At 39.3% G+C, this 12601-nt stretch overlaps 1 protein-coding gene across 4 annotated transcripts in view; it reads right to left on the minus strand.

The window, feature by feature from the left end:
- Window positions 1-12601, minus strand: part of DIP2C (disco interacting protein 2 homolog C) — a 309262-nt gene that overhangs the window by 40262 nt on the left and 256399 nt on the right. For all 4 annotated transcript variants that reach the window (XM_066551280.1, XM_066551271.1, XM_066551265.1 and 1 more), the window contains 3 exons: window positions 10007-10118; window positions 9809-9918; window positions 6894-7024 (listed from right to left, as the gene is read on the minus strand). In XM_066551280.1, coding sequence (XP_066407377.1) covers window positions 6894-7024; window positions 9809-9918; window positions 10007-10118 — 353 coding nt within the window. The remainder of the gene's footprint in view (window positions 1-6893; window positions 7025-9808; window positions 9919-10006; window positions 10119-12601) is intronic.

The raw sequence follows: 12601 nt of genomic DNA on the forward strand, positions 1-12601 counted from the left end.
ATTCAGTTTTTCAGAGAAGCAAGACCAAAAGGCTGCTTAGGGCTCCACAAACAATCAAGGTATGCAATCTGTCTGGCAAATACATAATTCTTACAAACAGGAAGCTATAACCACTCAAGTAAAAACCTGGGATGGGCTCCAATCTGTACAAATATGGTATACAGAGATTCACCTTCAAACCCTTCCCCCTGACCCTGAACTTCTCTAATTGATGCAACCAGTAGCAGGTGAAAAAATTATCTGCACAATAATAAACATGATGTTTATTATTGGGTGTCAAATGTGGGAGAACTATTACTCACAACCACATTAAGATCCCTAAAGTATCACTTATTCAACTGGGCAGACATAACAAAATCAAAACCAAATCAAAAGAACAAGCTTTATCCCTGTACTGAAAAGTGTTTGCACAAACTTCACAGCAATATTGGAGAAGAAAGCTGCATTACTTTGGTAGGAAAATAGAAAATTGATTCCAAGTGTATTTTACCATTAAATCATTCAAAATAGCAGAATTTACACCAAAGACAAGTGTTTTTCCTCTCAGCAATACTAATGTGTGAGGGTGAACTCTTTACCTGTCTTGATCAGCTTATGGACAAGAAAGTGGTTTTGCTCCCACCAACAGTCCTGCAGCAAAGCATGAGGATCTGGATGCAAAATAACCCATCTTCTTCAGACTGAGGGAAACAAATACTCTCATGATCAGGCTTAGACTAAAAAAGTTCCTCCAATTAGACTGAAACAAATTAAGATGTTGCTAGTATGCTTTCTGAGTTTTCTAATACCTCAGAAATACTGTGGAGTTCAGGATCAAACTGCACAGCAGAAGGAAATATCTAGCAGGAAGAAAACTTTCTGTGCTGAAGAGCCTGACACGTGCTGCTCTTGAGTGCAATACACAAACCTACAGCCAGCTGATACCATGCCTGCAAACTTCACACCCAGCACAGGCTTTGCCTACTGAGCTGTGGTTTAATACTCCATGCATATCCTCTGATTTGCAAGAGCAGTTGGTGGAGCTACAAGAAGAACTACAAAGGCATAATTGTGGGGTGAATGTGCCAATCCCACAGCTGAAGTGCTTTATGCAGCACCTGGTCACCGCGACATCGGCCATAATTTGGCTCAGCTCCCTGAATCAATCTCTGAAACATTACACACAATTTGTGCATCAGTCCAAGCCACAAAATGCTACACATCCCTGAAAATTCACAGATTTCTATTCCCCTGAGAAGCTGTCTATCACCCATGTTTTGGTAGAGAAAAAGCTGAGGAAAAAATACAGCTGGTTGAAACATGTCATACCATTCCAGTGGGTTCAAATCACTGTGAGATGTTAGAGGGTCATGCTCAGCATGAATGCCAAACACCACACAGAGGACCACGTGCCTGAACAAGCTGCAGTTGTGCAAGGCTGCTTTGGAGGTGCTGGATGAAGCTTGATATGGTTCCAAACCTACAGGAAGTTCTGTCAATGCTGCCTCCATGTAATTCTAGGAATGGCAGAGAAGTTTGCTGGGTTCATCCAGGTATGGAGTTCTAGATTTGGTAGAGTTAATCCTGAAACCGAGGCACTGAACAAGGTGAGACAGTTCCATCTCACCTTGAAATAATGATATTTAAGATGGTTAAGCTGTCAGCGTGGCTATTCTCATACAAGAACCAACAAAATAATGGTGAACACTGGCAGCAGGGATATCAGGAAAAGCTTGGGAGTTTAAATATAAACTGTTGAACTTAAATTCCCCTTTCTGAGGTTGCAACAATATATGATACAATGGACTAGGTGCAAGATTTTACTTATATACATACTGGGAAGGAACTGTATCAAGATTGTCACAAAAGTATCCACCTCCTGATGCAGGTCTTTACAACAGGAGCAGACACGGTTCACCACCTTGTCACAATGACTTTTGGGATGCAGATGCAGAGTGAAATGCAGGGGTGGCTGAGCTGTGAGATCACCTTGTAGAAATGCTGTCTTCCTTTAAGGGACTGCAGAGCAATCCAGGGAAAAAAAGTATTCATGTGGTGGACAAAGCCTTGGACTTTGGCAGTAAGTGAAGAGCCCTGTCTGCCTGCACTAAGCAAGGGCTGCCCAAGGACAGGAACACTCCAGGTAAAGCACCAGGATGTATTTTGGTAGGACAGCACCATCTGATCACAGCACTGGCTGCGCTGCTCTGGCAGCAAATGGAGATTCCTGCAAGGACCTCTTGGCACTCAACTGTTCCACTGAGTTGGAGCTTTATCCCATATTGTGCTGAGGCAGGTCAGCAGTAAAAGTTGAGGTTTTATTACAGTTCCAAACATTTCAGCTGGTCAATAAATGCTGACAATGGCAAGTGCAATTTGCAATTGCATTCTGGCAGTTACTGACCCATCACTGCCCTTCCTCCTGTGTCCTTGTTGGGTGACATGAGCTGCTTCCCCACTTCAGGGGAGGAGGCAGGTGGGTACTGCTGAACCCTCTAAGTGTTTGCATCTGGCTTCTGCATTTCTACAGGTGATATCTGGCACTTGGTGATGAGGGACAGGTATAGGAACTGGGTGTTTAGTAGAAGAGTCTTCACAATCTCCTGGACCAAGCTTGTAGGAAAGACAGTACAGGCTATAAAGGACAGTGTTTGGGAATATATCTCTCTTAGGCTTCAAAGGACTTGGGCCAAAATTAAATCTTCAGTTCTGGAGATCCAACATGAACTAAAAACAGGGACTTTGGGAGAAAAAGTAAAAGACTTCACAGCACCTGCAGAGTCCAAAGATGACAGCAGCTACAGAGTGCTCCAAGAGCATGACTACACATGGTAAGCAGATAACCCATCAGTACCAGAGACAGCAAAAGGCCATTGCTCAGCCTTGAGCATCGTTCTGGTTCCTTATCACCATCTCTCCTGCCCCACTCATACCCCATGTAAGGGCATGTCTCCAGAGGTGATGGGGTAAGTCTGCCAACTCACCTCAGAACTCACTTATCAAGGTGACTCAGGGTGTTCAGTTGCCCTTGAATTTTGCAGGCTTGAGGCAAGTTTAACAGTACTGATGTAATGTGGAAGGAAAGCAAATTGCCTCTTCCACAAATTGCCACTGGCTACAGACTCTCCAGGAAACTGGCACACAGCAGTGTGTGGGCAGACAACACACCTTCACACTCCTCCTGTGCCAGTTATGCACTGTGCAGAGCACATGACAGATGTTTATGTTCATATCCTTCACTTCCCATGTCAGAGTTATCCAGTTCTGATGTGGCATTTAGGCTTCTTTATGCAGTCTTGCCTTTAATTTGCTGCACATGGGTTGGAAATTCGGTGAAATGCTCATGCCTGCCAGTTATCTTCAAGTTAGCAAAAAAAAAAACCTAACAATAATCAGTGATTCCTAACACAATAAACTTTCCTAAAATGTGGTTCTCCTGTCAGTGTTGTTATCCCTTGCTTACTTCTTGCACAGTTCCACCTGTCTGGTTGCTAAGAAACCTTGCAGTCTTTCTGTAGCAGAAGCCACCTGGCAGCACCACTGTGGATTTTTGGCTTCATGCTATGGAGCAGAGGCAGCAGGAGCAGGATAGGAGAAAGTACCTTCCATGGAGAGCCTTCCCTGGACCATTTCATAGCAGTCTTGTTATTTATTGCATGGCTGCTGTGGACCAGAAAATTCTGCTCCTCTGGTCCAGTCTGAGTCTCACTGACTTACACTGTGACAGGCTCAGTTTCTGAGAATATATATAAAGTTTTTAAAAAGTATTAATGTACTTAATTTGAACTTCAGCAAGGACAATTCTGTCTCCTAGCAGTAAAAGTCAAACTGCAATTTGAGTTGGCTTAGCTGGGCTAAAGTAGGGGGAAAATTCTTATTCTATTGCATTACTCAGCAAATTAAGTGAATCCTCACTAATGAACTGCAGAATGCTGGATTCTGCCCCACAGTGACAAGCATTAAGACAGGGACATCTTAATTTCAGGAAGCATTTCTGAACAATGGGATTTAGAGTTCATTTTTTTTACATTTGAGGAATTACTTTTTCCTTTTAAAAAATGTAATACATTTTAAAATGTAACACAATGCAAGTCAGAATACTAGGATCACCTTCTCAGAATGGATAAATGAGATTATTAAAGAGAAAAACACAAAGATCATGTATTCTTTTATTGAATCATGAGTAAGAACTCATTAAAATTAGAAAGTTAGGGGTTTGCAAACTCACATGGGGCTGACGTCTGCTGCCACACCCAGGACTTGCTGTTCAATGACAAAGGTTCCAAGGAAACCCTGCTGGAGCATGCAGCCAGTTTAGAGGGAGCAGTTCTTTTTAATGTATTGCTCTGCTTTGCAAGGTTTCTTTTCTTTATTATTTTATAACCTTTAGGCCATAAAATAATAAATTAAAAAAAAATAAAAAAACTTTGCAAAACTATGCAATATATTTAAACTTACCAAAGGGCTGGCTCCATGCTCCAGCAGCTTTCCTAAGTAGCTTTGACCTCACAGAATGGGGCATTCTGGGGCACCACAGTGGAGCAGGCCAGCACAACATCTAAGAACCTACAACAGGGATAAAAGGTTAGGTTTTCTTTCAATTTCTTAGTCAATGCCTCCTTTGGTCTAGTTAATAAAGGAATTTAAATGTACTTTTAACTGCACCCAGCACAGGAGGTTGTTCTTGCTTCCTGCTGGGCTCCTAAAACAAAGAGTTCCTATTTAAGTCTCAAAAGCCCCAAACTTATAAAAAATTGAAGATCAAACTTCATTTCCATATGCCATTAGAAATATTAATTTAGTAAGTGGGAGTGATGACAGACAATCATAAGTTTAGACTAGAAGTTTCTGAGTTAGAAAACTGGGTTGAAATGTTGGGCAGGATCCAGTTATGCTGAACCTCAAAGGGTAAAATGCAAAGTCACAAAATTTTAAATTATGAGGAGTAAGAGCCTTATAAACTCCAGGATGTATTTTTTTCTATCACATCGAATAATACTAATTTCTAAAATAGTAATGAAATGGAAATTAGATTTGTAAGTGGAATTAATTAGGCTGTATCTGATGCCAGCTTTCTCCAAATGACAATTGCAATTCTTGCAGTCTGAAGTTTTTCTGATTTAATAGGAACAGGGGATCAGTGGCAAAGAAGAGATTGATGTGAAGGTTCATAAGACTCGAGTGCTGCTGGCCTGATCTCAGCTCCTTCAAATCCCTTGTCTCCTTTCTCTTCTTTGAAAATGGTATATAAAATTTTCTATTCCTTCTGTAATCTCCAAATGAGCACGGACTCCAATTGCTTTCTCCCAGAGGCTTGCTGCCTTAATTCACTTGCCAGTCATAAACAACCTTCTCCTTCTGAAAGGCTGAGTACTATCAGTATTGGGAAGGACCTAAGGGCAGCAAATGCATATTTGTTGGAGAAATGGTTCTGGAAGAGCAAAAAATTTGCATTCAGGAGAGTCTTGGGCATCACAAATTATTTGGGTTTTGGACAGGTCAACATTTATCTGTTTTATGGCTCCGTCATGATGTTGCATAGAAGTTATTCCTGGATGCTCTCTGTTCCAGCACTATCCTATGCAATGATACATTCCTTAGCTGAACTCTCCTATGGTGCTGCACAGACCTTCCCTGGCCTAACACATGCTGGAAACACTCAAGTCTGAATCAGAAATAGTCAACTGACTTTAAAGAAGCAACATTAAAAAAATTAAAGTTAAAACAGAATGATTTAATTAAAATCTCAATATTTCTGAAGGGGGTTTTTTGCAGCCTCAATAGTTTTACATTTATGTTGGGTAAATAAAACACTGAAACCCCAAAATTTTTTCAAAACAAAGGGAACTCTAATCCCTATGTAAAATCCAAAACAGTATTAGGCAAGTATGGCTTAAATCATGAAAAATGGATCAAAAATGAATAAGATAATACTGTTAATCTTTAGCCTATTTAAGATATAATACAAATATTATAAAAGGGCAATAAACTGTGCCAATAGCCTACTTTTAAATAAACAATAATTGTTGAAAAGAAATTGTTGCAGTTGTTATCAAATAATATTTCCTTTAGGTATTTAGTAAATTGGTACAAAGTTTATCCAAAGGATTTTTAATGCCATGGATTATCTTCATCTTAGCTAATAAAAATAGCAGTACTGTTAACACCAGAGAACTTTCTGTGGAGAGAGCAAAGATGTCAGACCACTGTGACTCTGAGATGCCTTCATCAAAATGGGCTCCATTAACACTCCCACAGTTCTTTTCCTTTCCCTATGCATCAACCCAGCTAACTTAAAGAAAAAAAAAATCAATAGACCTGCTTTCAGTGCTGAACTGTAACTTCCCTGGAGTACAGAGATTGACAGAAATGTTATATTTCCAAATTTATTAACCCAAAAAGCTGATTCACGTTTCACTAGAAATGTTTTGTTTTCTGTTAACTTCCCTACTGCCACATGAACACCTGCAAGAAAACACACTTCTGTGTCTCTGCAAAAATAACATCCTTAAAGTCCCACAAATGAGAGAGTCCCCTGAGATCTACTCCTGCTTTCAGATTAGAGAATGAAAAAGAGGACATGAGGAAACCACTTCCTTAAGGTACTATTGGTAAAGCACTAAACTAAAACAGGCCAGGCTCTGCAGGGACAGCAGTAAAGCAGCAGGAGGTCCATGAGCAGCCCTGCTGATGCTCTGCACTTCCCAGCCCAAACACCTCCAGCCATGCCCTGCTCAAACAAACCACATCCTCCACACTGCAGCTTCCACACAGCTCCCAGCAATTCCAGCTGCCTGGGGCACTCCCAGAGGCACTGCTTGCTCCTCCCATCCTTTCATCGCTCACATCATCCGTCCTGCTGTGCCACAGCACAGTGGAAACCTGCTTCAGAAAAGGCTGAGGAGAAGCCTCACCTGCAGAGGCACCAGAGGACAAACCCAAGTCCACAGTAGGGGTCCAAGCAGATGGCCACTTCCCGGGAGGGATAAAGCTCACACTGCAGCTTGATAGAACGACAAAAGGCACTAGTGGCTGCATGAGACATCTGAAAGACAATATCAAAGCAACGAAAATGATCAACTGTGTCATTGGAAGGCTCACTCCCAGACTGCACCAAGTGCTCACATCAATTACAGGATAAAAACACCAAATAAATATTGACTTTACGCTCAATGTAATTGACTTTATGCACACAGGTAATTTATGTCTTAGAAAACATAATTTTCCTTCAAGAGGGCATCCACATAATTGTGAAAGGGGAGAGGTGACAGAATGAATGGTAGGTTTGAAGTGATTTAGGAAGAAAGCTGTGAGTGGTTTAAAGATGTGCTCCAAGCTGTAAGCAAAGCTAATGATAAAATGCTACGCTTTCTAGAAGAATAAAGGAATGAATGACAGAATGAAACACTTAGCTGATCATCAGTAACATATTTTAAAGTATGTATTTCTTAACAAAGTAAATGAAAAATGTCAAAGCACTTTTTAAATTGAAAGGGATTTTGCCTGCAAAGCAGTACTAAGGAGCTAAACATTCAGCAATAAAAATCCCCAATAAACTTAGTAAAGTTTCTGTAAATAAATATCTGTAAAATATCTTCATGTTATCCATCTCCTAGTTGAGAAACAGGCTCTTAAAATCTTGGTAAGGAAGCTTTCAAAGATAATACAAGCAGAAAGTAGAAATGAAAAACCTGATCCAAAGGAAATTATTCTGATTTTTTCCCTAGTTTTATGATGCTTTCCACACTCACCCATCCTGACTTACAAGTTCTCATGACAATGGAAACAGGAAAATGTCTTTAAATGTTTGTCTTCTCTATTAGTAACAAGAAAGACACCAGTGTTAGAAATACAGTCTGGAAAGGAGTTAACTCACCAAACCTTTGATCTCTGCCACGCAGGGAGCTGGTTGCTTTATATACTGCTCACTGAGAGTCAATGGAGGAAAACGGGCACTTGGAAGGTAAAATTTATTTGATCTTAAAGTAAACAGGGGAATAAATCTCCAGAAGTGACTTTTTCTCCATTCCAATGACAGCTATAACTGAGGCTGGATGTTTTCCAAGTGATGCAAAAGGACCAGCTCTGAATGGGTGTGTGTGTGGTGATCATCTGCAGCCTGAAAATTAATTCTACTCCAGCTGAATCCAGACCACTTTTTCACATGGGATTAAACAAACTCTATTGATATAGAACTGCTGTTCTGTGAATTTTTACACCATATTGCATGTAAGAATTGAAAATGTTGAGAGTAAATGCAAGTGGAATCTACTACTTTTAAAGTGATTACAAAACATTTATCAACTTTTCAGGAGCCATGGGAGTTATTTAGCCATTTCTTTTAATTTAGTACCACTGCATTACGAATATAAGCCTTGTGGCCTCTTTTGATCATTTTATAATAATTAATCACTAGTGATGATGTAGTAGATGGTAACTGTTTACATAAACCTGCTGAATCAGTGACCTGCAGGCTCTGTGACCCAGATATTAGAAGCTAATCAAGAATTCCTTGATAGATTTATCTGTATTTCCCCTCTAGCCACACTAAGAAAGGCTCATCGACTTGTCCTGCCTTTGACTATCTTTGAAGTTTCCCAAATACTCACTTTGCATAGTTAGTAGCCATTTCTGCAAGTCTGATAAAGTGTAATTCAGACCTGATTTAATACAGATGACTGCATCTGAAACAATCATTTGAGGCTTTCTCTAGAGGAAATGAAGACTTATGTGACATTCACGCCTTTAAAAAAATAGATGTTTTAGATAAGTCAGACAAATTACACCCTAAAAGTCCCTGCCTCTCTCTGCTGGCTACTGAGGAGCCCAATGACTACTCCACATCTGTAGGCATTGTAGCCATTCAAAGTTACATGGAATAAATGCTGCAGGAATGTCCAGTATGTGACCATCAGTCAAGTCAACCATTTACCCATCAGTCAGCCCCAGGCTGGTCACTTCAACAGCTCTCTGCTTCTATCTCTTCATCCAAGAACTGGGAAAATGATGTTTTCTTTGTTTATAAATTATGCTGACAGTTTCTGCAAATAGTTGGATGATACTAAGGAGTGTGAGGAATTCAGCACAGGCTCCAAGTATGATACATCTGCAGAGATTGATAAAGTAATCATAATCCTTGGATATGCAACAAATAGGAGTAAGGAAGAGACAGGTAAGAATAACTGAGTGACTTTAGTGTGTCTTGATGAAACCAGTAGTGGGATACCTAAGTTAGGTAAAACAGATTTGATGAATTGTGGCTAGAGGGTTGGAGAAAATGGCAGAATAGATTTCAAGAGCTCAAAATGGCTCATCTTAGCAAACAAATCTATCAATGAATTTTTGCAGCTTACTCTAGTATTATACTGGGTGAATATATCAAAGAAATCAGCAGGTCCCTTAATTGCAAGAAGAAGAGAATATTGAAAACCAATGGCCAGTAGCTGAGTTGCAATAAGAAGGGAGCAATGAATGGGCACTGGAACAAGCAGGAAAAGGATGACAGTCTCATTTCCTTCATAAAATGGAAATAACAGATACCTAAGCTGAAAAATGCTTCAGGCAGAGAAACTAGTGGTCTATGCACAGGAATAATGGAATGAAAGTTTTAGCCTGAGGAGGAGGAGGAGAGGGGCTAAACCTACCACACACAGTCCTGTATCAAGTAGAGAAGAACTAATTTTATGTCAATGAATTCAAACAATGTCTGCATGGGAGGAAGTACTTCAATTCCTGCTTCCAAAAATCACAAGGAATCACAAATTAGGAGCAGCCAACGGCCAAGCCAGGCAGGATGGCAAGAAGGGCAGCTTTAAGCAGAAGTCCCTACCTTTACCCCTGCCAGCATGCCAGTGGTGGAGACACTGAAGTCAAGGTAAGCAAGTGTTTCAGGGTTAGAAGGTTTGTAGATCTGTGCAGGCCGCTTCTTTGGCAAATCATCTGGTGGAGACAGAGACAGAAAACGTGTGTGTGCCACTGACCAGCCCAGTGACACAAGAGACAGAGCTCCCCTGGCCCCAGCACTCACCTGTGTCCAGGACTGGAGGCCATGTCCTGATGTCCACCGCCGCCGCCGCCTCCCGTGACCGTAGCAATTTACAAATTAATTGCGTGGTCATTAAGCAGGCAGAGCGGCTCACCTGGAAATTAAAAAAATAAATAAAACCACAATGGGATACTAATTTACTCCCCCATGAAAATGGGCCAAACCGTGACTTATTTTCTGCCAGAACAGGACATAGGTACATCAAGTTTATGTTTTCTGACTGGCAGGTGGGAAGATGCTCAAAAATGCAGTTTACAAAGAAGACAAAGTCATGTGAGTTTTATGACTTACATGAAAACTGCACTTTGAGAAGAGCATTGTAATGAGATTAAAGGCACCTTAACAGTGAGAATGTGACCTTTTCAACACATTATATCAGCTCTCACCCAAAAATGCCAGTAAAGAAGACTGACAATAACGTATCTTGGTTCATAAACAATATTTTCAGATAAACCAAAACCTAGTCTGACATTTTATATTAATAATTTTACTATCTTAAGTCAATTTTATATTAGCCATGTATTTCCAATTCCTGTGCCAGTGATAAACCACTGGGAGCTCTTCTGATATTGGCAAAAGTAGCTCTAGAACAGAAATTGTGGAAGTGGCACTAAGAAAGGGAATGGTGAGCATACAGCAAATTCCATCTGCACTGAACTTTAAATGATAGATGCTGAATTCTCCTTTTAGATTTGCTATTCTTAAAAGTTCATAGGTATCAACTACAGGAATATTTCTTTCTTAAAAAGAATAACTTCTTATTTTTATTAATAAAAATTAATATGCTTAAGGAATTCAGACAAATATGCATAAAAACACTGAAATCACTGAAGATAAAACACAGGAAAAACTGGAAAGGCAACATTATTTTTCTTTTACTCAAACTTTGAAAATCTGTGCAAATGCTGCCGAGTGTATTTTTTTCTTTAAGGAAAATGAAACATTTCATGTCACACTAAATTTCCTGTGTTTAAACTAATAAAATCAGTAATCATATGTACATTAATTTTACCACTGAGCAGAACAGAACATCTTCTATTGACAGTGATCTCATGGAAGTCAATTTTTAGAACACCAGAAATTTGGACATTTTGAAATTTGGAGCAAACATCACTGAATCAAACTCTAATCTCTTAACACTCTAATTCCATGACTGCCCTGTATAGGCTGTTTAAATACTTCAAGCTAAAAGTGAGTACAAACAAAGCCACTGCAGCACCCTTTAATCCATTTTCATTGTCATGGCAAGGCAAATTAATTCTTACATCACTAACCTTAATCCATGAAAATCTTGATTTGGGACACTAAACCATAAACAAAAGGAATTTCAAGAGTTGGTGATTCCCAGCCCCCTCAGGAATTACATAATTTGGACAATCAGAAGGTTCATTAAAATGCAGAATATCCATGCCTGGAGAATTCCACATCAGAGGTAAACACGCAGGGCTAGTGGGAAGGAGGAAGAACACAGCCTAGCTACAGGTTAGGAACTGCTCAAGATGGGGCTCAATTCAGTTTTATTTTATAACTACCAGCTCATCACAAAAACACAATTATGCAGGCCAAATTTTACTCAGAAGTCATTCTTACTGACTTCAAAAGGTGCTGTTCAGACATAAAACATGTTACAGCAAGCATTGACCCCATCATATCAGGAAATTTGTGTGACTGCATTGGCAATGAAAAGACAGCTGCATTATTTTAATTTCTACAAAACCATTAATCTCAAAATTGAGAGAAATTCTTGTGTAAAACAAAGCTGAGAGGTTTATAAGTCAGACTGGCATTAATATGGCCAATAAATGTAAACATTTTATCTAAAATTATTCTATCAAAGGGACAATGAATACAAGCAAGCTTAGATCTGTCAGTTTTTTATCATGATATCAAACATCTAGTTTAGCTATTAAACATCAAAAGAAAGAAACACATTTTACATCACATCTGTATGTTAACAATTGATGTTCAAAAACACCGAGTGCCAAAATATTCAATAACAAGAATTCTGAAAATAATAGAACATTTTTTCATACCTCTTCTGATACTTTGTGGCATCTGATACCATAAGGAAAGCCAAAAATTACAACTACCTCTACTACTTGTTAATTGAAAACATCAAAATTAATTATCAATGGTAAAATCACATTTGTTTAAACTGGTTTCTTCAGAATTCCAATCAGCAAATTAGAAACTGCCCAGTGTAAAGGGCTATCTAATTTCAAATATTTTTACTTCCCTCAGCAAGAAGTACATTGTAGTTATTTATGTGCAACAAAGGTTAAATCATTGTTAGATAAAGCCAAAACAGCAAAAGAAAGCACTGAATGAAAAAGTCTGAGCAACCCTTTCCTGGATGAAACAAAGGACTGACCAACATCTTTACAACAAAACTTTGAAATTGCTTTAAAAGCAGAACAACTGGATACTCAGAGATGAGCATGCCATTGCTGATATTATCTTCCTAAATGTACATTTATAGAGTGTACTTCCCACTTAGGTTTTCCTCAAGAGTCTGTGCAGCTCTGCCTGTGAGGAATCCTACCACAGTTATATATATTTATAGCTATATAAATATTT

Source organism: Molothrus aeneus, chromosome 1 (genome assembly GCF_037042795.1).
Source record: "Molothrus aeneus isolate 106 chromosome 1, BPBGC_Maene_1.0, whole genome shotgun sequence".
NCBI classification, from domain to species: Eukaryota; Metazoa; Chordata; class Aves; order Passeriformes; family Icteridae; genus Molothrus; species Molothrus aeneus.